The 27020-nt window shown below is 42.1% G+C and overlaps 2 protein-coding genes across 17 annotated transcripts in view; one reads left to right on the top strand and one right to left on the bottom strand.

Annotated features, from left to right (window-relative positions):
- On the bottom strand, window positions 1-27020 carry LOC115254910 (uncharacterized). Of its 4 annotated transcripts, none has more exons than XR_009996107.1 (2): window positions 15801-27020; window positions 1-15687 (listed from the first exon to the last, which is right to left on the bottom strand). XR_009996107.1 is itself a non-coding variant. In XM_062844988.1 (2 exons), the coding sequence occupies exon 2, from the start codon at window positions 23201-23203 to the stop codon at window positions 17201-17203; it is 6003 nt and encodes a 2000-aa protein (XP_062700972.1). In that variant the 5' UTR covers window positions 23204-23300; window positions 23370-27020; the 3' UTR covers window positions 1-17200. The 4 variants fall into 4 exon arrangements, 2 of the variants coding, with proteins under 2 accessions (XP_062700972.1, XP_062700973.1); XR_009996108.1 differs by having other exon boundaries at window positions 1-16810; window positions 16872-27020; XM_062844988.1 differs by having other exon boundaries at window positions 1-23300; window positions 23370-27020.
- Window positions 4928-27020, top strand: part of LOC134283950 (inositol hexakisphosphate and diphosphoinositol-pentakisphosphate kinase-like) — a 78902-nt gene continuing 56809 nt past the window's right edge. For 12 of the 13 annotated variants that reach the window (XM_062844987.1, XM_062844980.1, XM_062844986.1 and 9 more), the window contains exon 1: window positions 4934-5363. The gene's annotated coding sequence lies outside the window, so the exon portion shown is untranslated. Of the gene's footprint in view, window positions 5364-27020 lie in introns of all 13 variants that reach the window. The other variant, XM_062844973.1, reaches the window with a different exon arrangement.

The following is a 27020-nucleotide window of genomic DNA, read 5'->3' as shown; positions in this document are numbered from 1 at the left end:
CGAGCCCGAACTAACATTTTTCACTCTTTTGTGTTAATGCAAAAAAAAAATCATTATCCACTAAAAGTGTATTGGGAACTAGCGCCGACGGGAAGCGAAAAATTCGGAACCGACTCGAGCCACGACGCGTCCACCGCACACTTCGTCCCGTCGTCGGAGCCCCGCCGAGAGAAGAAAAAAAAAATCGCAAAAATCTAGCAAAGCCAGCGCGCGAAGCTTTGCTGCTGCCAAACTACCGCACACTACTGACTGCTTGGCGTCATGAAACTTTGTTAAGTAGTATTTACACTGTGTTTACCATTTTGGCTGTCCCCTCATCGCGACCAAACGTATGCAGAAAAGAAAAGTTTTAAACGTTTGAAGCTAAGAGACGCTGTAATTGAACGATCCTACTTTGTTGGAGACCGCAAAAGGACCGACGTATGCGAAAAAAAGTTATACCCTTAACAAAGAGAAGCGAAACATAGAGATTTCCTTATTGATGTTATTCCTTTGCATGCGTAGGTAAACAATAAGAATTTTTAGCCTATGGTGCCAAAGCTCTCGAACAGACCCACCTTTCCTCGAAAACTTTGCCTAGTATATAAATAATCACTATTGCAGTGTAGAACAAACGAAAACTTTACTTCAAACCAACAAACATAACTTACTCACTAAACTCACCGTGAGTAAAATGAGTAACTCACGCGTGAGTAATGACGTCATACTCTCGTGTGAGTATTACTCACAAGTGAGTAATACTCGCAAGTGAGTAACGAGATCATACTCACAAATGAGTATACTCATACACGGAACCGCCAAACTACCCAAAATTGAGTTCTTTTGACGCAATCCCATAGTTCGGCCCAATAAGCCAAATTTGAGTAAATCGATTAAACTCACACTAGGTAAATTGCCTTCACCTCCAGCAAAAACATTTACTTAAGAGTAAGTAAATTCAACCCAAGACCCACCCTCATTCAACCCAAATTTGAGTAAACCTGCATTTACCCAAAATTGGCTTATTGGGCTCAAGGACCCCCGTTGGGTAGATGCATCTCTGTTTGTTTTTGACAACATCGGTGAGGGAAAGAGGGAAAACAACCTAATTTTGGGTAACTAGTTTATTCGATATACTCAGCTTTGAGTAAAATCGACCCAAAAATTAGGTAGTTTGATTTCTCCGTGTACGTGAGTAACTCACAGCGTGAGCATTACTCACAAAAGAGTAAGGTGAGTGAGTATTTTTTTACTCATGAGCATGAGTTTCGCAACACTGGATGTAACCAGTGGTTACATTTTTCACATTGAACCAACACAATCGCGTAACTCTCCTCCATTCTCCATTCAATCATTTGTGGGAAGATTGGATCATGCAGTACTTGAAAAATGAAGCGTTTTCCCCCAAATGAAGCAAAATTTACTACTCTTTGACCGGCGGCGCTTTTCAACACAGAGCGGTAGCTGTATGCCTTGGTTGGCCGACATATGCTTCAGAAGCAAGTGGGACCATGAGCAATCACATTTATTTTTAAGAGTGAGAATCGACGGTTTAGCAGCATGGCGGCTCTCTGAATCTTTCTCTTCACCGGCATATACGGCAATAAATATATTTGGTTTTAACCCGTTATAACAGTGCAAATGACATAGACTCAAATTAAATCGATTATAATAGTCACAACATTCCCATACCAACGAAATAATTGTGTTTAGAAGTTTTAGGCAAGTATATCACTTTGCCCATTACTTACTGCTAAGGTGCTGATTGTACTCCGCACATAAGAGCAAAAATTTCGGCCTGAAAAACGGTGCAGTGTCTACCAAGTGAGTAAGACTGATACAGCCTTAGCTCACGAGAATAAACACCAGTACCTGCTCGACCTTCGAGAAGGGAGCCATCAGTGTAACATACGATGCCGTCTGAAATACTTCTTTCCAGATATCCAGATGTCCACTCTTCCCGGGAAGGGAATTTCGTGGAAAATGTCCTATATGGAAAATTATAAGCAATTGTAAGATCACTTGGAGTAAGGACAATTTTGTCCCAATTCGCCAAAAGTGGGAACAACGAGGTGTGTGTTGATGTGCGGTTCATAGAAGTTTCCTCTAGTAGACCGAGTACCCGTAGACGGTAAGTGCAAGAAAGTGCTTTTTGTTTGAGATGAATGTGTAGTGGAGCAACGTCAAAGAGAGCTTCGAGTGCTGCCGTGGGAGCTGAAGAGAACGCTCCAGACATCGCCATTAGGCACATCCTTTGGAAATGGCCTAACTTTGATTGGACCGTTCTCATTTTACTCTTTTGCCACCACACAAGACATCCATAAGCCAATATTGGTCAAACAACAGTTGATATACTTGGGTTTTAGACCCCAAGTTGTACCAAAGGTTCGCCGAAGGCCATACAAGCTTTCTTGATTCTGAACTCAATGTGAGGTGTCCCGGAAAGCTTAGAATCAAGAATGACTCCAACGTACTTTACTTGTTCAGTCACATCGATTTCAGAATCAAAAAGACGCAAAGGTCGAACGCCATCTCGGTTTCGCCTTTCCGTAAAAAAGAACAATAGATGTTTTACTCGGATTAACCGAAAGGCCATATTGGTGACACCAACCCTCAACTACCCGAAGAGCGTTTTGCATTAGGTCGAAAAGTGTGCTGATGCACATACCGACTAACAATGTTAGGTAGTCGTCGGCAAAACCATAGGTAGGAAAACCGCTATTATTGAATTGCCTCAATAGCGTATCTGCTACAAGATTCCACAAAAGTGGTGATAAGACTCCCCCTTAAGAGCATCCAGAAACACTAAATTTCCTAATCGCTGCTTGACGCAATGTCGAGAAGAGATGCCGGTTTTTATTGAGCATTTGGTGAATCCAATTGGAAATCATTGGAGATATACCATGACCCCGTGCGGCTTCCAATATGGCATCGAAAGGCACGTTGTCAAAGGCACCCTCGATATCTAAGAAAACACCCAAACAGGATTGCTTTTGAGCGAATGCTTTCTCGATATCGTAAACAACCTTGTGTAAAAGAGCCACAGTGGACTTACCAGATAGGTAGGCATGTTGGTTCACATGAAGAGGCACGCTGGCCAGATGAACATCACGGATGTGATGATCGACAATGCGTTCTAAGCATTTCAGAAGAAAAGAGGTAAAACCGATAGGTCCGAAACTCTTTGCTCCTTCATACGACGCACGACCCACTTTCGGAATAAACTTTACAGTAATATCCCGCCAAGATTTGGGAATATACCCTGTAGCAAAACTGCAAACAAGTATATTTTTCAAAACATGTTTGAAATAATCAAATCCCTTTTGAATCAGAATAGGATAAATCCCATCTGCTCCAGGAGATTCGAACAAAGCTATTAAGTGCCCACTCAATACTCCGAGCCGAGGCCAGAGAATCATAACTACAAGAAAAGACATCAGGTTCATCCGAAGATGTAACATCCACACATCCAGGGGAGTGTGGCCTGAATAAGCCTTCCAGAACTTCCTCTTTAGAGAAAGGCAGATCGCCATTAGGCAAACGAAATTCGTTCACTCGGAAATCCTTAGATTTCGCAAGGATTTTGTTTAACCGACTGACTTCACTCAAACTGGAAACATTTCGTACAAAGGTTTTTCTAGCCCGTTCAGCAAACCGAAGAGCTGCGAGCCGACCTGAAAGCCTCCGATCCAGCCGAACGTCGTCTGTTCCAACTCTTTCTGCACTGTTTTCTGAGCTTCGCCAGATCGGAGTTCCACCAAGGGGTTCCTCTTGTGGTTTTCGCAGACCGCAGTGGGCAGGCTTCTTCAAAAGCTTCCATGATGAAGGCCGTTGTAGTATCAACGGCATCATCTAAATCACTTGGAGTGTCAATTGATGGTGAGTATCCATGAAATTTGGCTGCAACCAAATCGGTAAAGAGATCCCAGTTGGTTGACCGGGGATTCCTGAAACGCAAAGTTTGCGAAGTAACATTTACATGTTCAAACAAGATGTAGCGATGGTCAGATAAAGATTCTTCATCTGACACATGCCAATTGGTCAGCTCATGACTAATTCTGCTAGAGCAAAGCGTTATGTTTGACACTTCCTCTCTAGCAGATACCATGAAGGTTGTGCGGTTGTCTATGGTAAGTAATCCAAGCTCTGTGCTACTTAAGTATCTCATCCAACTCGAGCCTCTCAAGTTAATGTCTGAACTGCCCCAGATGATATGCTGAGCATTATCACTGCCAACAATTAGCTTAAGGCCTTTTGAAGTGCAGTATGCGAAGACTTATTTGAAAGCATCCGTAGGGGATGGTCCATCATGCGGTAAATAAACCGAACATTAGACGTATTTCCTGTTGAGGTTTCCAATAGATACTTCGATTGGAATAGCACATACATCTCTAGTGGTCAGTTCAGCGATGAGTGTAGCAATGATTGCGTTGTTGACAAGTACACATGCTCGAGGCATGACACGCGAATTAGCTATTTCTTTTTTACACCGAGTTTAGAAGGTTTCCTAAATAGAAATGCCCCTTACGAAAGGCAAGATTAAACTCTTTACCATCACAGCACAAAAAAAGATCAGCAGCAATAAATCCAGTTCGGTATAGATTGGAAAACGCCAAAGGCGATGATACACAGAGTACACTGTATTTTAGATATTCCACCATCTTTCTATCTGAGAAGATACTTATGACGATTTTGATGGCGAAAATGGAAAGAGCAGAATTTTCAACATGACATGAAACGAGCTCACCTGTTCAATCTTCTCAGGCGGCAGGTGCATCATAAAAAGAAACGAAATAAAGTATTTTGGCAGAGATAAGCTTTATCAATTTTATGGTGAGTTGTTTCACTTGGGCGCTACTGTAGCCGCGCTCTATTACAACGCCTGGCTGTTGTGCCAGTCTCCGAGTCGTCGTCGGTCGGCTCGCTCGACGAAATCTAGTATGTTTACGACCGTCGCGTGGAAAAGACGACACACTGCTCGTTGTGCGGTACTCCAGAGCTAGAGCTAGAGCTGAGGGACTGACTTCCTATGTGTTGTGTTCGGTAGGCGCCTTATTTGCTCTGCTCGTCGTCGCCGGTGAAGTCATCCGTTTCTGTTTTGTTGACTGAGAAGATACGGGAAGCCGCCTCTTCTAGGATGCTAGGCGCGCTCAGTGAAGACGTGTGTAAATGCCTTCGGCCGTGATAAGGAAATCCAAAATCAACGGTTGGATTTTTAGTTTTCTGTGCCGCGCGCCCTGGAGTGTTGAGTGCGCGGCGGTGCTGATTTAGTGAAATTGTGGATCGCAATTTGTTGGAATTGGTTCTGCTGCTGGGGCCCACTTGGAAGAAATGACTCAAAGTCACGTGAGCTCGAAATTGAACTCGTGCGTTGCGGTTTGTTGGTGCGAAATCAGAAGAAGTTATATCGTTAACGCGATCGGAGACATACGGTGTGTCGGAAAATTGTTCGTGCAGTGTTTTTTTTTATCAACGAACCCAATATTTTCTTATGTTTAAAAATTTGCTATAGTTGTTTCCATCGTAAGATTCCATCCTACAAGTTTACTTATAGTTTACATATAGTGTAATTTATCTATTCCCTTTCGTTTTTTATCCAACATTCAATTTTTGAACACTTTTTAACTTCACTGAAAATATACGTAAAATTCTACTTGTGTACAAGTAGAATGAATATATGTTAGTAGAAAAATCACTGCACGGTTAATTTTTCAACATACTGTAGGACCAAATAGCGCCGGTGCCGGTATCGTCGTGCGTAACTAAACCGGAATGATCACAACTGACTTCGCAACAGTAGATTATTGAATGAGATGCCATATGTGTCAAGGGCGGACGTTCAGATATTTTGAACCATCATCATAAATACATGGACAGGAGCTCCATGGTTATCTGCGCGCCTCGATAAAGTATACAATGATGAACCCAATTGAACTCGAATTCGAAACGATCCAATTTGCAAATTGCCTTCGAAATTACTCCAGGAAGGCCCATTGTTTCAAGGCTCCGTTATCAATCGCAACGTCCATCTGTTTCTTATCAAACATCAGCGTTTGTCGTATCTGTATAACGAAGATAAATGTGTGACGCTCGCGCCCTGACGGGACGGGCTCCTTCTCTGGTGTTACCTGTGCTGTGTAGTCATCGTCGTCACCACACCATCGCCGTGTGTTAATTTCGGTTCCCTGTTGTCTTTAGTTGCTTTGCGTGATAGCTGTATAAGACTATGATACCGTCGTCCCTGTGCCTTCGCCTATCCGATCGGCGGTAGATGTTATTAATTTGTTAGCATTGAAGCCACTTAAAACAGACATTCTCAATCGGTTTCTGTGGGTCCTTACTTTTTTGTTGATCATGAAGTTATGAGAAACCGTATACAACAACAATAAAAACCCTAATTATTCCACCTAGTGGTGATGGTGCCTTCGAAACCCCATTTTCGAAAAGCCGCAATCTTGAATTTTCAGCTACCATTTTGGATTTAAGTCCGCCATCTTGGACAGACTTCTTCCACATACCAGATATACCTATATTGAAAGATTATACAGCCTTTAACTCCATTAAACAGCCGCCATTTTCGATATTCCGGTCGCTGTTTTTGAACACCGGACATTTTCTACTATCAAATATACTCATATTTCATGATTTTAGAGCCTTAACCTCCATTAAACAGCCGCCATCTTGAATATTCTGGATATTCCATTTTTGGACATTTTCGCCATACCATATTGCAATGTTTTAGAGCCTAAACTTTCATTAAACAGCTGCCATCTTGAATTTCGAGTAGCCATATTGGATTTTAGACCGCCATCTTGGATATTTTGGTCATCATTGTTGGACTCCAGACATCTTCTTCATACCAAAAATACCCATATTGCATGGTTTTAGGGCCTAAACATCGTTAGGCTTGGCATTAGTCATGAAGTTCACAAGCATGCTACGGTTCTGCCCATGTAATGCGTCGCCAATAGGGCACTGCACGCCGCGGTTGCTAGGGAAAATTCTTTTAAGTCCTTGACGTTTCGTGGCCTTGTTGTTTACGATTTGGACTTAGAAAAATTTTGCTGGTTTTACTGAGGTGCACCCAGGTGGGTTGGGTGGCTTTGATTGAAATTATCAACGCGTGGTTCGTGGGTGGCGGCATGCGCGCGTTCGGGCTCCTACTTGCAAGATTATGAAACCTGACTTGACTACAGTTATGAATTTAGCCATTTGTAAGGCATGATTAGCTGATGTCAAGATGAATCATTGACCACATGGTCACCACTGGCCACTCCGGGAACATCCGGGATGACCTGAAACAACCTGGAGAACCGGTGATAGGGGTCAATTACGTTTATTTAGCAAAACATGAAAAAAAACACCACTGCTCTTTTTTTATGATTTTTCGTCAATTCACTTGTTACTGCACTTGTTACTGCATGGTTCCAATGTGCCACTTCCGAAACTTCCGGGATGCCCTGAAGAACCGACATTAGAGGATAATTATATTCTAACAGAAAAATGTGTCATGCGACGGATCTCCCTTCATGATTTTTAATAAATATGGTTGAGGTTGTATCGATGCTAGACATGGCCCCCATTGTTGGCCACTTCTGGAACATCCAGGTACCCCGAGGGAAACGACAACAAAAGCTAATTACGATCATACAACAAAACATGTAATGTGACCATCATGATTTTTAATTCCTATGTATGTGTTCGTATCAAAAGTGGCCACACTCTTGGTTGTCCATTTCTGAAACTTTCTGGGGCGCCCTGAGGGAACCGATGGCCAGAATCAATTTGGTTCATTCAGTGACGGTTTCATCATGTTTTTCGAGAATATGCTTGTGGTTACTGCTAAAACTTAGAGAATGCCCTCAAGAGACTGATGGCATTGAACAAACGCGTTCATATGACAAAATGTGGTGTGTAACGCATCTTGGCTAGGGCCAGAGAAATATCTGACAGGATAAAATAATGCCTGATGGAACTTCCGGAGGATTCCCTGGCGTAATTCCTGGAGGAATCCCTTTCAAAATGTTTGAAGGCATCCTCAACGGAATTTCTCGAGAAACGTCTGGCAAAATATTTGAGGAATCTCTGACTTATATATTGAGGAAATCTCTGTTGGAATTGTTGAATAAATGTCTGGCAGAGATAATCTAGATGCAGTGCATTGCCCTTGCGGAACTCCTAGATGAATCTCTTAAAAAAAAACCAGATGGAATTCAAGAGCAGTAATTTGCGTAACTTTTAGAGGAGTCCTTAGCGGAGTTTCTGTATGAATTTCTTAGCGGAGTTCCTGTATGGCGGAATTTCTAAAGACATTTTGAGAGGAATTGCAGCAGTAATCACCTGCAGTACTCTTTTTTTTACCCCCGCTGCACAGTGGGAAAAATTGAACCCGAAACACAACCAAATTCATTTTCTCAGCTGGGTAACGGGATCTGCCAACGGCTGAGACCATTTTCGCTTGGAAAAAGTGTGCTGAATCGATTGATGGGGGTCTCATTGGCCGGCGGCCTCACCCTGGCCAGCTAGAGGGCCGGAATCAACCCGAGTTCCTTACGGAAAGCAAAGTCATTGTCATCCAAGAATACCTTTGCACCCGATATTTATTCGGAAGCCGCAAATCAGAAGTCAACAGCACTCCGGATAATATCAGTTGCATATTTTGGTCCAATTGTGGTTCCGGAACATTAGGGTGGGGCTCATTTTTAAAAATCTCTCTGGGATATGATTTCCCAAATGGAAATCGATCTACTAGTCGAAATAAGTAAGCTGTACAAAAATGAGTGATTTTGGTTGATCTTTAGAGGTGGCGCAAAGGATTAAGGTGATTTTTTTAGAGAAAATCTTTAAAAAACATTTCAAACTAAATTTTCAAACATAATTTTTCTAGACTAAATCGGTGAATTTAGAACCCAATTGGGCCAAATTTGTGCTCAAAATTGCGATATCTCTATTGGTTTCTGAGATATTTGAAAAAAAATGTCGTATTTTGGTATTTTTTGGGTTAGATATCAAAATATGACATTTTTTTTTCAAACATCTCGGAAACCAATATAACGCAATTTTGAACACAACTTTGGCCCTACTGGGTTCTAGAATCACCGATTTAGTCTAGAAAAATTATGCTTGGGGAATGAAGCAGTACTCTAAAAGCAACCCCTGATGGATTTGCAGGAAAAATCCCTGATAAACACCACGAAGAATACCCTCCGGAACTGTTGGAGAAATTTCTGGAAGAACTTCTAGCTGAACTTCTGGAGCAGTTAGTGGTGGAATTCAAGATAAATTACTAGTGAATCTTCAGAAAAATCCCTGGTGAAACACTACGCACAATCCTTTACGAAACTCATGGAATGATACATGGTGGAGCAGGGTTGTTAACGTTAATCAACGATTAACGCCGTTACGTTAATTCGTTAACGTTAATTGTAACGATCAACGATTTTTCCGTTGATTTTTTGGAAGCGTTGGTCAACGTTAACGTTAACGCGGAGCGTTGATTTAACGTTAACGACTCCGTTAATTTTACGTTAATTGTAGTACATATTTAATTGATACTAGACTGTACATTTAAGTAAATCTACTTGTGTCCAACCAAATATTTTGGTAAATTTGTCGGAAAGGTGTGCAAAATCAAATAATTCAGATTGTTCTCAATTCAATTATCTAAGTAATCAGGATCCTGAGATATATGGGATGGAAATTTTGTCAGTGTTTCGTCTGCTTGTCTAAGATATCACATAAATCACTGACCAATAGATGTAGCACTAACGAAATTTCAATCTCATATATCTCATGATCCTGATTACTTAGAGAGTTGGTGTCTTCGGCAAAGTTGTTTGGCTGGTCAAGGACTAACCGATAATAAGACTTATGTTTCAAAATTCCACCGCTAGGCGGTGCTAGTGAGCTAACAAATTTAGTTTTTCATATATATCAGGAAAATTTGCAAAAAATTGCAACTAGCTCCGCCTAGCTGCAGAAACTTGAACCAAACGGTAGTTATTCTGAAAGCCCTTGATCTACCAAACAATATTGCCGAAGACACCATCTTTCTACAAAATCAGGATGCTGAGATATGCGAAATTTAAAATTTGGATGCTCTCTAGTGCCGCCTAGCGGTGGAATTTTGAATCTTAAGTCTTATTATCGGTTAGTCCTTGACCAGCCAAACAACTTTGCCGAAGACACAAACTCTCCAAGTAATCAGGATCATGAGATAGATGAGATTGAAATTTCGTTAGTGTCACCTCTATATGTCTGTGATTTATGTGATATCTTAGACAAGCAGATGCAACACTGACAAAATTTCCATCCCATGTATCTCAGGATCCTGATTACTTAGAGAGTTGGTTTCTTCGGCAAAGTTGTTTAGCTGGTCAAGGGCTTTCCGAATATGGGCCGTATGATTCGTGATTTCACTGCTAGGCGGCGCTAGAGAGCGTACAAATTTTACATTTCACATATCTTAGCATTCTGATTTTTTAGAAAGATGGTGTCTTCGGCAAAAATGTTTGGTAGATCAAGGGCTTTCAGAATAATTATCGTTTGGTTCAAGTTTCTGCAGCTAGGCGGCGCTAGTTGCAATTTTTTGCAAATTTTCCTGATATATATGAAAAACAAAATTTGTTAGCTCACTAGCACCGCCTAGCGGTGTAATTTGGAAACATAAGGCTTATTATCGGTTAGTCCTTGACCAGCCATACAACTTTGCCGAAGACACCAACTCTCTAAGTAATCAGGATCCTGAGATATATGAGATTGAAATTTCGTTAGTATCACATCTATTGGTCTGTGATTTATGTGATATCTTACCCCACGTCTCCACTAGACAGAAATGTCTTGCGACATTGCTGCCAGAAAGAATGAACGTAACAGAAATGATCAACACCGCTGCTTTCCATGCAAACAGCGAGAGAACATTTCTGTCATGAGACATCTGTCCAGCCAAATGGCAAGACATTTCTGTCTAGTAGAGACGTCGGGTTAAACAAGCAGATGAAACACTGACAATGATCCATTTTACGAAGTGACAACAATGTTGATGATGATATTGATTTTCACGGATTATTGGACGCTACCTCCTGTCAAAATTCATTCATAAAATCGGCTCGTAAAATGGACTATTATATTTTGCTGGGAAAATTTTTGACATTTGCATGGATGGCTACTGTGATCAACTCAATAGCTACTTAAGATGAGTCACGTTTTATAATTGTCCACTAACAACTTGTGGATAGCCTAAAAAACACCGGGGGATAGTCATGGACGAAATTAGAGCGCTTTGGGCACTTCCAGTCCCAAAGACGAGCGCGCTGGGTGTATTGCATAACAAGCGCGCTCAGTTTCACAGCTGAAGGTGCATAATGCACCAACACCATTCCTTCCGAAGCATAAACTCACGCTTCCTGAGTAAGTCGGCAAAGCATTTTGCAGGTTCTTGACGTGGACAATATAGATTCAATTATGAGACTGTTGGTCAAATGCCGGCGCACAAGTTCCTAAAAAAAAATTTCTTGCTAGTGAGTAATGAGAAAAAAATCTTGTCAAACACAAATAATAATCTACCCAAAAATTGAAAAAAAAACCACAAATGTCACACAGATCACAAAGCATACCACATCAATTAACGCAAAAATTAACGGCATTCGTTGACGTTAATTTAACGCATTCCGTTGACGTTAACGTTAACTGGTTAGAAAATTAACGCAACGCCGTTGACGTTGATTCGGACGAAAATTAACGTTAACGGCGTTAATCGTTGATTAACGTTAACAACCCTGTGGTGGAGCTTCTGGAAAAATAACTGGCACAGCATCTGTCAGAAATCACTAGCGCCACAAATTATTTTTAACGACTTTTGATAGGGGTTTCTCCAGGAACAAGACCAGGGAATCTCCCAGAAGTTCCTTAACTTTGGTGTTGCTAGAGAGGCCCCCCAGGATCCGAAAAATCAGAGGAACATTTGAAGAAATATTCTTACAAACTCTCGAAGGTATTACAGGAAGGACTACCGAAGGAATTCTAGGAGAAATCGTCATAGGAATTTTGGGAGGAATTCCCAGGGGAACTTCTACGGAAATTCCAGGTCAAACTCCCGTGGGAATTTCAGGAGAAACTTCCGTTGAACTTCTAGGAGAAATTCCACGAGCAGCTCCCGCAGGAAATCCTCGAGGAAATCCTGGAGGAATTTCAAAAGGATAACCTAAGAAACTCAAGAAAGAACTCCCGAAGAAATTCCAGCATGAACTCTCGCATGAATATCATGAGAAACTCCCTGTGAAATCCTAGGATGAACTCACGAAGTAGTTTCAGGAGGAACTACCGAAAGGATTCCCGTAGGAATTCTAAGAGGAACTCTCTGATGATTTCCCGGAGGATCTGCCAGAAGGAATTCCTAGAGAAATTTCAGAAGGGACTCCTGGTAACATTTCATGAGGAACTCTCGAAGGAATTCCAGGAGGGTATTCAAGAGGAACATCCGAAGATATAATATGACGAACTCATGGAGGAATTCCAGGATCTTCGAGGAACTCTCATAGAGGTACCAGGAGGATACTCGCGGAGAGTATTCAAGTGGAGAATCCGAAGTAATACTATGACTTACTCCCGGAGGATTTCAGGATGAACTCTCGTAGGGGCTCCAGCGTGAACTCTCAGAGGAGGAGGAACTCCAAAAGGAATTTTAATAGGAAGTCCCAGAATTTTAGGAGAAACTCCTAGAGATATTCTAAGGCAAACTCCCGTAAGAAATAAAAGTAGATTCCCCTGTGAAATTTAATGAGAAATTTCACGAGCAACTCCTGCGGGAATTTCAGAAGGTGTTCCAGGGTGACCCTTCAGAGAAATTTCGGTAAGAAAGGAGGAATTTTGGGAGGAATTCTCAGATTAACTCCAGAGAAACTCCTAGAAGGACTCCAGAAGAAATTCCAGAAAGAATTCCAGAAGCAACTTCAGGAGAAATTGCAGGCGATCTTCCAGAGGAACTTCCGGAAGATTTCCTGAAGGAACTCCCGGACGAGCAATTCTGTGATGAACTCCTGAAGCATTTTTGGGATCCAGGAAGTTCCATGAAGAATTTCAAGAGGAATTCTAAGAGGAAACTCCCGGATGGTACTCTGGAGGAATACTATGACGAACTCACAGATAAATTCTAGGTCGAACTACCGTTGGAGTTTCCGCGTGAACTTCAGAGTGAACTCCCGGAAGAATTCCAGGATGAACTCTCGGAGAAATTTCAGAAGGAACATCCAGAGAAATTCTAGAATGAACTAAAGAAATTCTACAAGCATCTTCCGTAGGAATTCCTGGGGAAATTCCTGGAGGAATTTCATGAGAAACTGCCTGTGGAAGAATTTCAGCATAAACTCTCGGGGGAAATTTATGACAAACTCACAGTGAAATTCTACGTGAAACTCCTGGTGAAATTTAAAAGGGACTGCCGGGATGAATTCCAGAGGAACTCAAGAAGAAACTCCCAGAAGAGTTCCAGGAAGGACTTTGTTCGGAATTACAGGAGAAATTCCCGGAGAAGTTTTGGGAGGAACTCTCAGACTTACTTAAGGAGAAATTTTAGGATGAACTCTTAGAGAAACTCCTAGAGGAATTGGAGGAGGAGAACCCGGAGGAATTCCCAGATGGACGTTTCTCAAGAAATTCCGTTGAGGATGCCTTCAAACATTTTGAAAGGGAATCCTCCGGATGTTCCATCAGGCATTATTTTATCCTGTCAGATATTTCTCTGGTCCTAGCCAAGATGCGTTACACACCACATTTTGTCATATGAACGCGTTTGTTCAATGCCATCAGTCTCTTGAGGGCTTTCTCTAAGTTTTAGCAGTAACCACAAGCATATTCTCGAAAAACATGATGAAACCGTCACTGAATGAACCAAATTGATTCTGGCCATCGGTTCCCTCAGGGCGCCCCAGAAAGTTTCAGAAATGGACAACCAAGAGTGTGGCCACTTTTGATACGAACACATACATAGGAATTAAAAATCATGATGGTCACATTACATGTTTTGTTGTATGATCGTAATTAGCTTTTGTTGTCGTTTCCCTCGGGGTACCTGGATGTTCCAGAAGTGGCCAACAATGGTAGCAACCATGCATCACCTACCTAAAGCACATCGACACGACCTAGATACCATAGGTAACCATAACGACTTTTTTCGTTATTTAACCATCACCCGTCTAGACCAGTGAAGAGAATTGTCTGACAAAAGAGGCACAAAACCAGCAACAAAGAAGGTGCGACGATTAGTCTTTATCCCTACTGGTGACAGATAATGACATGATCTCGAATTTTTTTGTTGCAGACAAAACGGAAGCTGAATTTGTTGCGTACTTTTCAACTCGTGAATAATCAATTATTACTAACCCAAAGTCGAAACTGTTTGATGGTAGAGCTTCGCCAGAGTTCCAGTGTTTACCGACTTGAAGTTACCGTTCGAAAATCGCAATGCAAGGCTTAAAAATCTCTAAACTCGTGGTGTACGATGTTAATCCCATTATTTTCAAGTTGGGACAAACTTATGTCGCATGGGTTGTTTTGTCGCAACAAATACAGGTTGCGACATTGTCATTATTGTTGCGCGATGGTTGAATTTTGATTCACTGGTCTAGACCATCGCTCATTTGACCGTCAATGAATGATGGTGCCCGTCTTTAAGTTCTAGGTTAATGCCGTTTTGTAAAGTTGGTTTAATTTATATGTAATTAGCATTATTTTATATATTTTTTCAAATATTGCAGATTGATACTTGCAGTGAATACTACTAAGATGGAATTACAGGTTCGGAAACGCCAAAGAAAGGAGAATCGTTAATGCTAACTTATGCTATTGATTTAGTGGTGGAGCTTATAGAGAAACTTCGCCAACAGTGTTTGAGGATATAACATCGTTTGTGTTGTGTATAACCAGCGCGTTTTCACAAAGGCCGGGCACTCGACACACAGTGCGATTCGCTTATTTCAACTTCATATGTTTCTGAATAATAAGTTTCAATGATTTATCCAACTTAAGATAAACGCACGTTGCTGGTTAGAAATTGCGAGATCAATAAAAACGTGGGGAAAAACGACATATTCAATCAGAATTGATCATATTGCCTGAAATATTCTAGGAAATAGTTAATTATTAAACAACTTGCGAAAGCTAGTTGATATATTCAATACAAGTTGTATATCTTATGAGACTTTCCGGGCACGACTCGTGTTGAAACACAAACACCTTTTCGTTTCGTAGGGTTTCTAATGTTGAACTGTAAATCATTGCATAGCCAGTATATTGCATGTTATACACTCGTTAATAAACTCCCTCTCCTTCTGTCGAAGCGTAACTAATGTATGTCTTAGGGCCGGATCATCTGGAGCCACAATCTCCCGGTCTGATCCTTTTTTTATTTGAAACAACGTTCAAAAGTTTGGATACGTCATAGAATCCTCTTTTCCTTTTTCCTAGGACTTTGTGACGCTTCTGCTTGTTTGGACGTTATGTCACGAAAAAATCGTCATAAAGACCTATGACACACCACACACTGACTGCTGCCGCAGTGTCGCGACCGTCATTACCATCGATTCAATAGGCCGAGAACTCCAAACGTCATTCAAAACATAATCGTGACTGTTGAAGTCCCCGAGGTAACGACGCAACCGATAAACAATTTGTTTTTTCATCTTGACTACGTAGTACGGCGATTTGATGAGCCTATAGGGCACTGCACTGTTTTGATTTTGTATGGGACTTTGACGTTTCGTGGCCTTGTTGTTTACAAGATTTCTGTGAGAGTGAAAGAGAAGGAGAGATTTTCATGCAGTGACCTATTGCGATTGTGTGGCAGTGAAAACGAATACATGCTCAGGTCGGTTTGAAAGTGAGTATGAACGGTAACCAATGCCAAGCCTGATCGTTAGACAGCCGCCATCTTGAAATTAGAGTAGCCATTTGGATTTTAAACCGCCATCTTGGATATTCTGGTCGCCATTTTTAGACTTAGGACATCTTCCCCATACCAAATATACCCCATATTGCGTGGTTTTAGAGCTCAAACTTTATTAAACAGACGCCATATTTAATACTAGGCTGCCATCTTGAATTTCCGAAGTTGAGTTTCGTATAAAATTTGTCAGCCATACCAAAGGCTACAAAAATCGCCGCAGTTTGATGTGTGCCGGTGCTGGTCTCGATCACTGAAATGGCCATAACTCCGGAACGAATTGACCGATTCGGACCATTTTCAATAGCAAACAACGCGGTAGAATTGTTGTTCGATTCGAGCTATAATCCAAAAAATTAGCCAATAGGAAGTGCCTGAAAAGTAAGTGAACTTATTTTGCGCACAGACATACTCACATCCACACATACAGACAACATCTCAATTTGTCGAACTGTGTTGATTTGTATATGTGACTTGACCCTCCGCGCCTTCTATCGAAAATTCGTTTTTTGAGTGAACATATAGCCTTTTAGTACACTTTGGTGTACGAGAAAGCCAAAAAGTGAATATTATTTTCGTTTGCCGTTCTTCCGGTATCCTTAAGACGTGACCAGCCCGACTTAGTCTGCCGTGTTTTATTAGCAGGATGAATCCTTTTCTTTATACGCTTGGTATAGCTCGTGTTCGGATTTTTTACAGAATCAGCACTTATTTCTTGTAGCAGTCTATAAAGAGCGGCTCAAACTGAAATTTTAATTGTTCCATTAGATGTTTAGTAATTATGTGATTCCAGAGTTATTTGTACAAACTTACAAATTTAGTTTCGCTGCTAGCCTCGTGAAACAATTTTGCTAGACGTATTCGATTCAGTGCCCAAAACGGTTTAGCACTAGCCTGTAGTTTTAAATAGCATCTTTAACAAATTCATTTAGCTTTTATAGTTAAGAATACTTACTAAGTTAACGTTTAAACTAGTTTACAAACGCTTTTGGAGTACCCGAAACTACAGATGATCGCGTGTAGTTCACCTAAACTAAAATATCAATTTTTTGGGGTTTATTTGAACATTTTACCTTTAAATTAAAGAGCAATAGCTTACTATATTACTGCATGTAAATGACCACTAAATTTTACTTATTTTATTAGTTTAAACAATAGAAATTCAATGATTTTAATAACTTTTAATAGCAACTTCATCCACTCTCAATTTAGGTTTTGTTTTTGTTCCTCATCCGTTTTGTTCAATTTGTTCTCTAGGTCGATGTATAGACTGGCGCACTCTAGTCAGCCCAGTGGTGATGACACATCCCCAGCCCGTAACTCCGGTGCTTCCGGTTCGGAATTTCCGGATTTACCGTCGCTAATTTCCATACGCGCCAAGTTAGCAACCGCACGCCTGAAGACACCTTTCGCTGTTCTGACATCTGCTCGCCGAATTCTTCCATCTGTCCCAGCATGAACGTCCTCCACGATTCCTCGAATCCACGTCTTCCGATTATTTCCATCTACGATGAAAACCAAGTCACCTATCCTTATTGGTTTCTGTTCGGTGTACCATTTGGTTCGCTGATTTATTGTGGGAAGATATTCCTTACACCAACGCTTCCAAATTTCCTCTGCCAAAAACTGTGAACGCTGATACGTATCCCTTAATGCTCCTGCCATATCTGTTTGGTCCTGGAACATCGTGTCTGATTCTTTAACCGTTCCTCGTAAGAAGTGGTTGGGTGTAAGCGCACTGTCTTCCGACGAATCCGGCATGTATGTCAACGGTCGCGAATTGATCATCTCTTCCGCTTCCGCTACCACTGTTTTCAAAATCTCATCGGTAAGTTTTCTTCCATCATCCAGTGCTCGAAATGCTTCCTTAACCGAACGCACTAGCCTCTCCCAAATACCGCCCATATGAGGCGTAGCCGGTGGATTAAAATTCCATTTGATTCTAGCAGTCGTGGTTCCTTCAGCACATTCGTTGTTAATTCGCTCAACCGTTCTCTTCAATTCATTATAAGCCCCTCTGAAATTCGTTCCGTTGTCGGAAAAGAATTCGTCTGGAGCACCACGTTTGCAGATAAACCTGCGAATTGCCATAAGACAAGACTGTGTTGTCAGACTATCGACTACTTCCAGATGGATTGCACGTATAGCCAGACAAGTAAACAAACAGATCCATCTTTTCTCTGATCGTCTACCAACTGATACGTCGATGGGGCCCAGATAATCGAGACCAACTGCGCTAAACGGCCTCAAACCTGGTGTTATCCTTTGTTTAGGTAGAGGAGCCATCAATGGCACAGCCGGTTTACACCGGTGTACCTTACACCAAACACAATTTTTCACAACTCGTGAGATTCTTGATCTCAACTTCGGGATCTTGAACCTCAGGCGAACTTCGTGGAATATTGTTTCTCTGTTAGCATGCCCAAACTTTTCATGATAGTCCTGCAGCAACATATCCGTTATCTCGTGGTCTTTCGGCAATATTATCGGATACTTTTCGTTGAACGTGGCTGTTGTCGAATTCTGCATTCTACCACCCATGCGCATCACTCCTTCTTCGTCCAAAAATGGTGTGAGTTTATATAGCGTGCTCGATCGCTGCAAACGCACAACTGATTTTCCTGGTCCACTTTCTTCGCTCCTACTCAGTGTTCGAACTTCCTCGGCATAACCTTCTCGTTGTGCTAGCTTCCACAAGATACATTCGGCGCTTCTCAATTCTTCTTGCAGCAACGGACGCTTCAGTACATCAAACTTTGCTGTTATGAGTCGACGCTGCTTTTCTGATGCCTCCGCACATAGTATGGGCTGTTTAGCGATCTTTCTCCGACAGTTGTTTATGAATCGAACGACTGTTGCTGTAACTCGGAGCAGTTTAATCCACCTGGAGAACGATTCTACTCGTATTACTGGTTCGACAGAACACGTTCCATGAACCAGCACTACCGCTTTCCTCTCGTCCGCGATATTTGCTTCAGGCAGCATCTCGGCTGGCCAGTATTCTTCTGTTTGTTGAAGAAAATTTGGCCCGTTGAACCACGATCCATCGTCCTTGAGATCTGGTCCACTACCCCACTTGGTTAGAACGTCCGCAATGTTGAATTTCGAAGGTATTTTCCGCCAGTCAGTCAAGTTTGTCAGCTCATGAATTTCCCCTACACGAAATGCCACGAACTGCTTATAGCTGTGCTGATCCGAGCGAAGCCAGCTAAGAACCGTTTGTGAGTCCGTCCATAGGTAACATTTTTGAATGGGAAGGGTGTGATTCGTCATAACCGATTGTAGTAGTCTCGCTCCGAGTAGCGCCCCCATCAGCTCCAAGCGGGGAACTGATTGTCGCTTCAATGGAGCTACTTTCGCCCTTGCCATTACGAGGGCACAACGAACTTCGCCTCCAACTGTAGCACGAAAGTACGCTGCACTTCCATACGCTTGCAGACTAGCATCAGTAAACACGTGCAGTTGCAGTGTCTCAATTTCAGTAGATTTCCACCTTCCAAAGTACGCACGAGGAATCCTGACTGCTTCTACATCGGGTAAACGTCCGATCCACCTTCTCCATTCCAACTCGCTGGCTTGATCAATCTGTTCGTCCCAATCACATCCTGTTCGCCATAAGTTCTGGATCAAAACACGACCATGTATAATGAACGTTGACAGTAGGCCTAGTGGATCAAACAATCCCATAACACTGCTCAACACAATCCTTTTAGTGGGTATTTCTTTGCCACTCAAGTATCGTTTCAAATCCTCACGATGTTCTGTTGAAAACGAAAACTTGTCCTCCTTGGGGTTCCATATTATTCCAAGAACTCGTTCCGTACCAGTTTCTTTATCTCGGTTGAAGTGAACTGCTTGGTCTGCACTTTTCTCACCCAAACTGCGGAGGACTTCCCTTGAGTTAGAAACCCAATTTCTGATTTCAAAGCCGCCCTTCGAGTGTACCAGTTCAACTTCTTTTGCTATCCGTGTTGCTTCTTCGACGGTATCGGTGCTGTCGAAGTAATCGTCCACATAATGCTTGTCAATAATCGCTGCTGCAGCCTCCGGATATTGTATCGCGAACTCCTTTGCGTTTCGGTTTTTTATGTATTGCGCCTGACAGGGTGAACACTTGGAACCGAAAATGGCAACGTCCATCATGTATACCGTTGGTTTCTCATGGGTTGAATTTCTGAAGAGGAACATCTGTGCCCTCCTATCAGCTTTACGAATCACCAACTGGTGGTACATTTCACGGATGTCTCCTCCGAAAGCCACTGGACGTTCGCGAAAACGATTAATCACCGACGGTAAGGCAGCTAACATATCCGGACCTGTCAATAACTGGGAATTCAACGACACTCCTTGAACCGACGCCGCTGCGTCCCACACCAAACGAACTTTTCCAGGTTTCTTTGGGTTGAGGACTACGTTGATGGGCAGGTACCAGGCTCCAGATGATTCTGCTTCAGCTATTTCTTCCGGCGTGGCACGATGCGCGTAGCCCTTTTGCTCATATTCCACTATTTGCTTCCGTACGCTTTCGTAAAGCTGCGGCATATTCTCCAAACGGTGCTCTAGTTGTTTCAGCCGTCGCAACGCCATTGGTAGGCTATTGGGAAACTTAGGACTGTCAGTATTCCACAGCAGCCCGGTTTCGAATCTGTCGCCGATTCGCACTGTCGTCTCTTCGAGAATCTTCCGGGCTCTCTGGTTCTCCTTTGATTCCTGAAACACCGCTACAACGGATTCTTCTAGGGCATAATGCGATTTGAGGACGTTGTGTAGCTCTTGATTGCTAATGTCATGATGGCAACCAACAAAATCTCTTTGTGCACCTGTGGTTCTCTGACTTGGACCGTAAATCGTCCATCCCAACTTAGAGCGTACAGCAATCGGTTCTCCAATTGTTCCAAGTCTGGATTCTAGAGGTGCAATCGCATGCACATTGTTAATTCCAATGAGAATTCCTGGACGTTTATTGTAGTACGAGTCAACTGGCAAATTCTGAAGAAATTTGTAGTTTTCCATCAGCGCAGGTGCGTTCAACGTTTGCTGTGGTAACATCAACTCTGGAACTGTTTGCACCGTTCGCAGTAGAATCTTCCCCTCCATACCTCGTGTGGAAATCCATAAATTCATTTGCCGGGAATCCTTCTCAGTACGTTGAATGTCGGCCGTCCAAGTAATGGTCAACGGGTTTCTCGTCCCTTGAACGCCGAGTCTGTCAACCAGTGTTTTCTCGACGAGAGTGACAGAGGCTCCCTCGTCTAAAAACGCCAGGGTTTCCACAATGTGCTCTCCACAGTGCAAACTGACCGGGATCATTCGGAACAAAACTGCCTCACCATCTAACATGTGCGTGTTGATCGCTAACGGTCCCCCAATTGGATGTAGCAGTGTGTTGTGACGAGCAAGACATCCGTCTACTCTGCAACGAATCTGAAACTTGCATTGAGCTTTACCATGGTCGTTCAAACAAATTTTGCAAAGCTTCCACTGCTCGACCAACTTTATGCGTTCTGCTGCAGGCAAGCACTTGAAATCCTCGCAATAACGAAGACGATGGTCTGTGCGATGGCAAACTTTGCAGGGCTTCAGCTTCGAAGGATCTTTAGACTTTGTGGACGTCTCGGCGGAGGAACAGTGGTTGAACACAGCACCCTTTTCACGTTTCACGCGATAGGGGGGTCCAGATGATGCCTGCGGGGTTTTGAAGTCCATGTTGACATTCGCCTCGCACGCCTCTGCTACTATTCTGGATACGAAGTCAGTGAATGTTCGCAAAGTCACTCGCTTCTTCTTCTGCTTGTAGCGGACCCAGTCCCGCTTGTCTTGCGCTGGAAGTTTATCCACCAAATCCTGAATCAGAAGAGGATTGACCAGATGTTGCGTCAACTCAGCGGCTTCTAAATGGTCGCAAAGCTGTTCTATGGAATTACCGAATGGTATGTAGCTGGACAGTTTATCCGCTTTGGGACATTCGAGCTTCCTGATCTTGTCGAGATGGTGATGAAGAAGTTGTTCAGGTCGCCCATATAGTTGACGAAGCTTGTTGATGACTCTGGGAACCGATTGTGGTAGTAGCAGCTGACTTCTGACACTTTCTAATGCTGGTCCTCTCAAGCATTCCTGTAGACGAACTAAGTTCTCTACATCGCTGAAACCACACGCTGTATTGGAAGCATTATAGCTCCCAATGAACAAGGGCCATTCCTCGGGGTTTCCCGTGAATACGGGTAGCTTCCTAGTGATTCCATTGCGTGCAGATAATTGTGCTTTAGTCGGCCCCAGCCCGTGGGGAACTACCGCCGTCGCTGCCTTCTTTGCTTGACGGTTTTTAAAGGCATATCTTCCTTTCTCATCTTCGGTATGTTCGTCATCCGTTTCCTCTTCCTCCTCATCCGGGTCTTCGTCCGACTCATCTGGGTAATCTTCGTCGCTTTCGCTGCTTTGGGCTTCTTCTTCTTCCAAATCGTCAAGATCGTTCTTATCATTTCCGTAGACTGGTTTGCCGTTGGAGCCGGCAGCGACGGCTGCTGCCGCTTTGTTGATTTTGCCTTTTATGCCAGAGCTGCGGACTGGTGTATGTGTATAGAATACACTCGATTCGGATTGGGAAATTTCGGGTTTCGTGGAGCCGGAAGCCTTTTGCTCCTGCACTGATTCGGTGGCACGTTCGGTGGACTGGATGCGCTTCGGACATAACTCGCTCGGTTTGTTGAGATGATTTCCTCCTTCGGCAAGCTCCTGCTGGATATTCTCCATTTGAACTTGATAGGACTCTCGCATAGCCTTCACCCTTGCTAGGAAGTTCCGCTTCTTTTGTAAAGCGGCCTCCAGTAGTTCCTTTTCCTGCTGCATTTCCTTTTCCCGTAGCTCATCTTGAATCGCTAATTCCTTTTCCCTAAGGAAACGATCCATTTCCATCCTCTTTTCCTTCAGGACTCGTTCTTCTTCCATTTCTCTCTCCTTCGCTCTTCGTTCCTTCTCTAGAGCTTTCAACTTTTGATCCATCGTTTGTACTACGCTTTCAGAAGTCACACTGGATTTATCCGATTCATTTCCCGACGTAGCCTTCTTCCGGTTCTTCGCAGGTTTTCCTTCTTGCTTTTTGGCCAACTTCTGGCAGCTGATGTCCGGACAGAACCAGTTTTTTGCATCTTTAACTCCTTCTGTTACTCCTACGCACCGATAATGGAACCATCGGTTACAAGAATCACATGCCACCATTCCTTCGTCTACTTCTGAAACCGTTTCGCATACTCCACAGGCAGTCATGGTGAAATCTTCGCCTGCCGGCATCGTTTTGAGGTTATCCGAATAAATTTTTTGAGTTTGTTCGGATTTTTTGCAGAATCAGCACTTATTTCTTGTAGCAGTCTATAAAGAGCGGCTCAAACTGAAATTTTAATTGTTCCATTAGATGTTTAGTAATTATGTGATTCCAGAGTTATTTGTACAAACTTACAAATTTAGTTTCGCTGCTAGCCTCGTGAAACAATTTTGCTAGACGTATTCGATTCAGTGCCCAAAACGGTTTAGCACTAGCCTGTAGTTTTAAATAGCATCTTTAACAAATTCATTTAGCTTTTATAGTTAAGAATACTTACTAAGTTAACGTTTAAACTAGTTTACAAACGCTTTTGGAGTACCCGAAACTACAGATGATCGCGTGTAGTTCACCTAAACTAAAATATCAATTTTTTGGGGTTTATTTGAACATTTTACCTTTAAATTAAAGAGCAATAGCTTACTATATTACTGCATGTAAATGACCACTAAATTTTACTTATTTTATTAGTTTAAACAATAGAAATTCAATGATTTTAATAACTTTTAATAGCAACTTCATCCACTCTCAATTTAGGTTTTGTTTTTGTTCCTCATCCGTTTTGTTCAATTTGTTCTCTAGGTCGATGTATAGACTGGCGCACTCTAGTCAGCCCAGTGGTGATGACAGCTCGTGATTCCCGTATAGCTGCTGTAACGGCATCGGTATTCAGTATGACCATGCTGAAAGTGACTGGTTCAACTCCACGTCGGTTCAGAAACTTTTCGTAATGGAGATTTTCTTGGCTTTTGAATGGTACGCCGCTTTGAAATCAATTAAGAGACGGAGGGGTCTGCAAGCTGTACCGCCAGAATTTATCTAGAATTCGTCATTGAGTAAAAATTTGATTCTTCGTTGATCGGTCCTCATGAAAACCAGTTTAGTATTTGACGACGAAAGACTCCTCAAGAGTTTTGGACGGCGAGTTGAAGAGTATTATTCCTCGGTAATTGGCGCACTCCAGTCTGTGTCCCTTGTAGAGAGGGCAAATGAGGCAATCCAGCCAGATAGCAGGTGGTTCTTTTTCTTCCCATATCTTCAACAGAGTGCAGCTGCCCATAATCATGTTTGAACACAGGGCGTCTACCACCTAAAAAAACCGGGATTTCTCAGGGAATTTTATTTATTAGGGAAAAACCTGGAATACTCAGGGAAATTCACCACCGATAAATAATAAAACTTGAATACCAAGTAGTGAACTTTAATACTTGTAGATCTACTCAGGAAGTAAAGTTCATTGATTTTACAACATTGTTGGTATCGATTTGGTAGTTGAACTCAAGCTAGAAATACCGTTACAATGCTTTTTTTTCCAGAAATTCAGTTAGGGTTTCTTACTAGAACTACTTTAGAAATACCTCTTGAAATTCCCCCTAGAGTTTGTCACAGGATTCCTTCCGCATTTTTCCAGGAAATTCAAAGCATTTTTCAAGATTCGAACAATTTTTTCTTGAGAATCTTCCGAGAGTCTTGAATTCCTACCGTTTTCATGAATGTTTCGGTTCCTTGCCAGAATGCCTTCTAGAAGTTCTTTCGGTGTTGCTCCCAGAGTCCCTCGTTGGATTTTCTCGATGTTCCTCCTGCTTAACAAAGTTTTCGTGTAATTTCTTCAATGATTGATTGCAAGATCCACACAAGAGTCTCTCAGTATATCGCAGGTATTTTCACAGAATGTCTTCAGAAGTTTCTCTCGGAATTCCTTTTAAAGAATTTTAGGGATTCCTTCCACTGTTTCTCATGAGACTTCTCTAGTAGATCTTCCTGGAAGTTATTTATTAGATTTCTACCAGAGCTCCTGCAAGGATTTCTTACTGAGTTTTCCACGAATTTTCTGCAGGTACTCCTTCCAGTATTTCTTTAGAAGTTTCCCCTGCAATTTTTTCAAGAAACTCCGTGAGCTTTCTTCAGCGTTTGGCTTTTGGTTTTCTACATAAGTTTAAACTGAAAAATTTCCTAAAGGTTCTCGCGTGATTTTTTTTTAAGTTTCACCTGACTTTTTTCCATGAGTTTTTTTCACGGATTTTCAGGAGTTATCGGAATATCTCCTGTGATAACATACAAAATTCTTTGTAAAATATTCCCGGAGAATATCGGAAGGAATCCAGGTGAAATCTTGTGAGAAACCCCTCAAATATCTATTGGAAAAACTCGAAAGGTAGTTTGGAAGAAATCCACAGAATAACTATTTGAATATCTGAAAAAAAAACCTCGGCAGGATATTTAAGGAGGAACTCCATAAACCTCTAAGACAAATCCTGGGAGAAACTTCCGGTGACATCCCGCGAGGATATTCAAGAAAAATATCGTAAACTCTCTAGAAGAACTTCTGCAGGAACTTCGCAAAAATCGTGAGAGACACTGTTCGAAAGTTATCCCGGAAAACCACTTGGAGAAATTTACGAGGAAACTTTGGATAAGATCTTAAACGATCTTCGAGAGGAGTCCAGTGAGAAACTGGGAAAACCCCTCTGAAAAAAAAATGGGATGTACCCCAGCAGGAACCCCGTGAAAAACTCCTGCCGATATTCTGGAAGAAATTCTGCTAGGAATCCCAAGAACAACTCTCAGAAATCCCGAAAGAACAACAAAAAAAACTTTATGGAAGTATTCATCGGAAGCCAAAATATTAAATTGGTATCAGCAGTGCAACATAGTGATTGTTCCAGTGCTTTTTTCGAGGGTTTCTTCAGGAATTTCTCCTTGAGGTTATTTCTCCAGGTATTCCTTCAAAGATTTCTTCAGGGTTTTGTCCAGAATTTCGCTAGACACGCTTCCATCTGGATTTATGTATCTGAAGTATTTACGCAGAAATGTCTTCCAGAGATTATTTCAGAAAATTTTACTAGAGATTATTCAAAAATTCATCCAGGAATGGTTAAAAATTCTGTGCAAAAAAATCCTTTAGAAGTCCATTCAAGTATTCCTTCAATAATTCGTACAGAAATTACTGCAGACATGTATTTATTAGTTTTCTTTATCCAGGGATTCCTACAGAAATTCTTCCAGGAATTCGATAAGAAAGCTCTCCTGAGATTCCCTAATCAATTCCTCATGGAATTGCATCCGGGATTCCTCATGGGGTTCATTGAGAAATTCCTCCAAGAGTTCCTCCAGGGATTCACCCGGGAATTCCTCCTGTGATTCCTTGAGGATTAAATTCAGGGATTATTAAAAAAACCTCCAAAAACTCTTCTTGGAGTTCCTTTAGGAATTCCTACTGGAATTCTTTCAGAAACTTCTCCAGGAATTAATCCAAGATTTCCACCAGGAACTGTTTAGAGATTCTCTTAGGAAGTCCTCTTGAAATTGCTTCCGAGATTCCTCCTGGGGTTTCTTCACGAGCTCCTACAGGGATTCCTCCAGGAACTGCTAGAGGGATTCCTCCAAGAGTTGCTTTACGTACTCTTCGAAGGATTTCCTCATAAATTTCAGCGATTTCTGAGGAGGAAGTACAGACCTCAGTTTTTTTTAGAAACTCCTTCCGGAATTTTCTCAGGAATTCTTCCAGGGATTCCTCCAGGCATTTCTCTAGGGATTCTTTCAGGGATTCCTCCTGAAAGTTCTCCAGTGATTCTTCAAGGAAATCCTCCAGTAATTTCTCTAGGGACTCCCCCAGGCATTCCTTCAGGAATCCCTTCTACAAGAACTTCGCAAAAATCGTGAGAGACACTGTTCGAAAACCACTTAGAGCAATTCACGAAGAAACTTTGGATAAGATCTCAAACGATCTCCGGGAGGAGTCCGCTGAGAAACTTCTAGATAAACATTTGAAAAGGGCCTATCTGCTTT

Source organism: Aedes albopictus, chromosome 1 (assembly GCF_035046485.1).
Source record: "Aedes albopictus strain Foshan chromosome 1, AalbF5, whole genome shotgun sequence".
Lineage (NCBI taxonomy): Eukaryota > Metazoa > Arthropoda > Insecta > Diptera > Culicidae > Aedes > Aedes albopictus.
This window is presented reverse-complemented; position numbering and strand designations above follow the sequence as displayed.

What these genes read in the sequence shown, in the direction of transcription:
- LOC115254910 (XM_062844988.1), bottom strand. Translation starts at nt 23,203, where the DNA reads ATGCCGGCAGGCGAAGATTTCACCATGACTGCCTGTGGAGTATGCGAA.